Genomic DNA, 2,429 nt, shown 5'->3' with positions numbered 1-2,429 from the left:
TTCTCTGGTATCTCTCTCTGCTTTCTGGTGTTCTGTTATTCCGGAAGTTCCTCCACGCCTTTTTGTTCAGTTTCTTCGCTTCCATACATGCCCTATTATACCATGGATTCTTCTGTTGCTTCTCGGATTTTTCCCTTTGGGCCGGGATGAACCTGTTTACTGCCTCCTGACACTTTTAGGTAACATAGTCCATCATACCCTGTACAGACTTGTCTCTGAGGTCTGTGTCCCAAGGTATTTCACTTAGGAAACTTCTCATCTGTTCATAATTCCCCTTTCGGTATGCCAGCCTTTTGATTCCTAGTTCTTTTTGGGGGGAGATAAGTCCTAGCTCTACCAGGTACTCAAAGTTCAATACACTGTGGTTACTCATTCCCAAGGGCGCTTCCATCTTAACTTCCCTTATATCCCATTCATTTAGGGTAAATATCAAATCAAGCATTGCTGGTTCATCTTCTCCTCTCATTCTCATTCAGTGAGAATGTGTGTCAGTGAGGTGCCAGGTGTGTCAGTGGAGGTGCCAGGTGTGTCAGTAGAGGTTCCAGGTGTGTCAGTGGAGGTGCCATGTGTGTCAGTGGAGGTGCGAGGTGTGTCACTGGAGGTGCCAGGTGTGTCAGTGGAGGTGCCAGGTGTGTCATTAGAGGTGCCATGTGTGTCATTAGAGGTGCCAGGTATGTCAGTGGATTTGCCAGGTGTGTCAGTAGAGGTGCCAGGTATGTCAGTAGAGGTGCCAGGTGTGTCAGTGGAGGTGCCAGGTGTGTCAGTGGAGGTGCCAGGTGTGTCAGTGGAGGTGCCAGGTGTGTCAGTAGAGGTGCCAGGTGTGTCAGTAGAGGTGCCAGGTGTGTCAGTAGAGGTGCCAGGTGTGTCATTAGAGGTGCCAGGTGTGTCAGTGGAGGTGCCAGGTGTGTCGGTAGAGGTGCCAGGTGTGTCAGTGGAGGTGCCAGGTGTGTCAGTGGAGGTGCCAGATCTGTCAGTAGAGGTGCCAGGTGTGTCATTAGAGGTGCCAGGTGTGTCAGTGGAGGTGCCAGGTGTGTCAGTAGAGGTTCCAGGTGTGTCAGTGGAGGTGCCAGGTGTGTCAGTGGAGGTGCCAGGTGTGTCAGTGGAGGTGCCAGATCTGTCAGTATAGGTGCCAGGTGTGTCAGTAGAGGTGCCAGGTGTGTCAGTAGAGGTGCCAGGTGTGTCAGTGGAGGTGCCAGGTGTGTTACTGGAGGTGCCAAGTGTCAGTGGAGGTGCCAGGTGTGTCAGTAGGGGTGACAGGTGTGTCGGTAGAGGTGCCAGCTGTGTCAGTAGAGGTGCCAGGTGTGTCCAGTAGGGGAGCCAGGCGTGTTACTGGAGGTGCCAGGTTTGTCAGTAGTGGTGCAAGGTGTGTCCAGTAGGGGTGCCAGGTGTGTTACTGGAGGTGCCAGGTGTGTCAGTAGAGGTGCCAGGTGTGTCCAGTAGGGGTGCCAGGTGTGTTACTTGAGGTGCCAGGTGTGTCAGTAGAGGTGCCAGGAGTGTTACTGGAGGTGCCAGGTGTGTCAGTGGAGGTGCCAGATGTGTCAGTAGAGGTTTCAGGTGTGTCAATGGAGGTGCCAGTTGTGTCAATAGAGGTGCCAGGTGTGTCAGTGGAGGTGACAGGTGTGTCAGTAGAGGTTTCAGGTGTGTCAATGGAGGTGCCAGTTGTGTCAATAGAGGTGCCAGGTGTGTCAGTGGAGGTGCCAGGTGTGTCAGTAGAGGTGCCAGGTGTGTCAGTGGAGGTGACAGGTGTGTCAGTAGAGGTTTCAGGTGTGTCAATGGAGGTGCCAGGTGTGTCAATAGATGTGCCAGGTGTGTCAGTGGAAATGCCAGGTGTGTCGGTAGAGGTGCCAGGTGTGTCAGTGGAGGTGCCAGGTGTGTCAGTGGAGGTGCCAGGTGTGTCAGTGGAGGTGCCAGGTGTGTCAGTTGGGGTTCCATGTGTGTCAGTGGAGGTGCCAGGTGTGTCAGTAGAGGTGCCAGGTGAGTCAGTGGAGGTAACAGGTGTGTCAGTAGAGGTGCCAGGTGTGTTACGGGAGGTGCCAGGTGTGTCAGTAGGGGTTCCAGGTGTGTTACTGGAGGTGCCAGGTATGTCAGTGGAGGTGCCAGGTGTGTCAGTGGAGGTGCCAGGTGTGTCAGTAGAGGTGCCAGGTGTGTCAGTGGAGGTGCCAGTTGTCAGTAGAGGTGCCAGGTGTGTCATTAGAGGTGCCAGGTGTGTCAGTGGACGTGCCAGGTGTGTCAGTAGTGTCGGGTGTGTCAGTAGAGGTGCCAGGTGTGTTACTGGAGGTGCCAGGTGTGTCGGTAGAGGTGCCAGGTGTGTCAGTGGAGGTGCCAGGTGTGTTACTGGAGGTGCCAGGTATGTCAGTAGAGGTGCCAGGTGTGTCATTAGAGGTGCCAGGTATGTAAGTGGAGGTGCCAGGAGTCAGGTGTCAAATGTC

At 54.2% G+C, this 2,429-nt stretch overlaps 1 protein-coding gene across 1 annotated transcript; it reads right to left on the bottom strand.

The window, feature by feature from the left end:
- Positions 1-1,411: 1,411 nt before the first annotated feature.
- On the bottom strand, positions 1,412-2,191 carry LOC138353555 (uncharacterized). The gene has a single exon (XM_069306735.1). The coding sequence runs from the start codon at positions 2,189-2,191 to the stop codon at positions 1,412-1,414; it is 780 nt and encodes a 259-aa protein (XP_069162836.1).
- Between the last annotated feature and the right edge of the window lie 238 nt (positions 2,192-2,429).

Source organism: Procambarus clarkii, chromosome 58 (assembly GCF_040958095.1).
Source record: "Procambarus clarkii isolate CNS0578487 chromosome 58, FALCON_Pclarkii_2.0, whole genome shotgun sequence".
NCBI lineage: Eukaryota > Metazoa > Arthropoda > Malacostraca > Decapoda > Cambaridae > Procambarus > Procambarus clarkii.
This window is presented reverse-complemented; position numbering and strand designations above follow the sequence as displayed.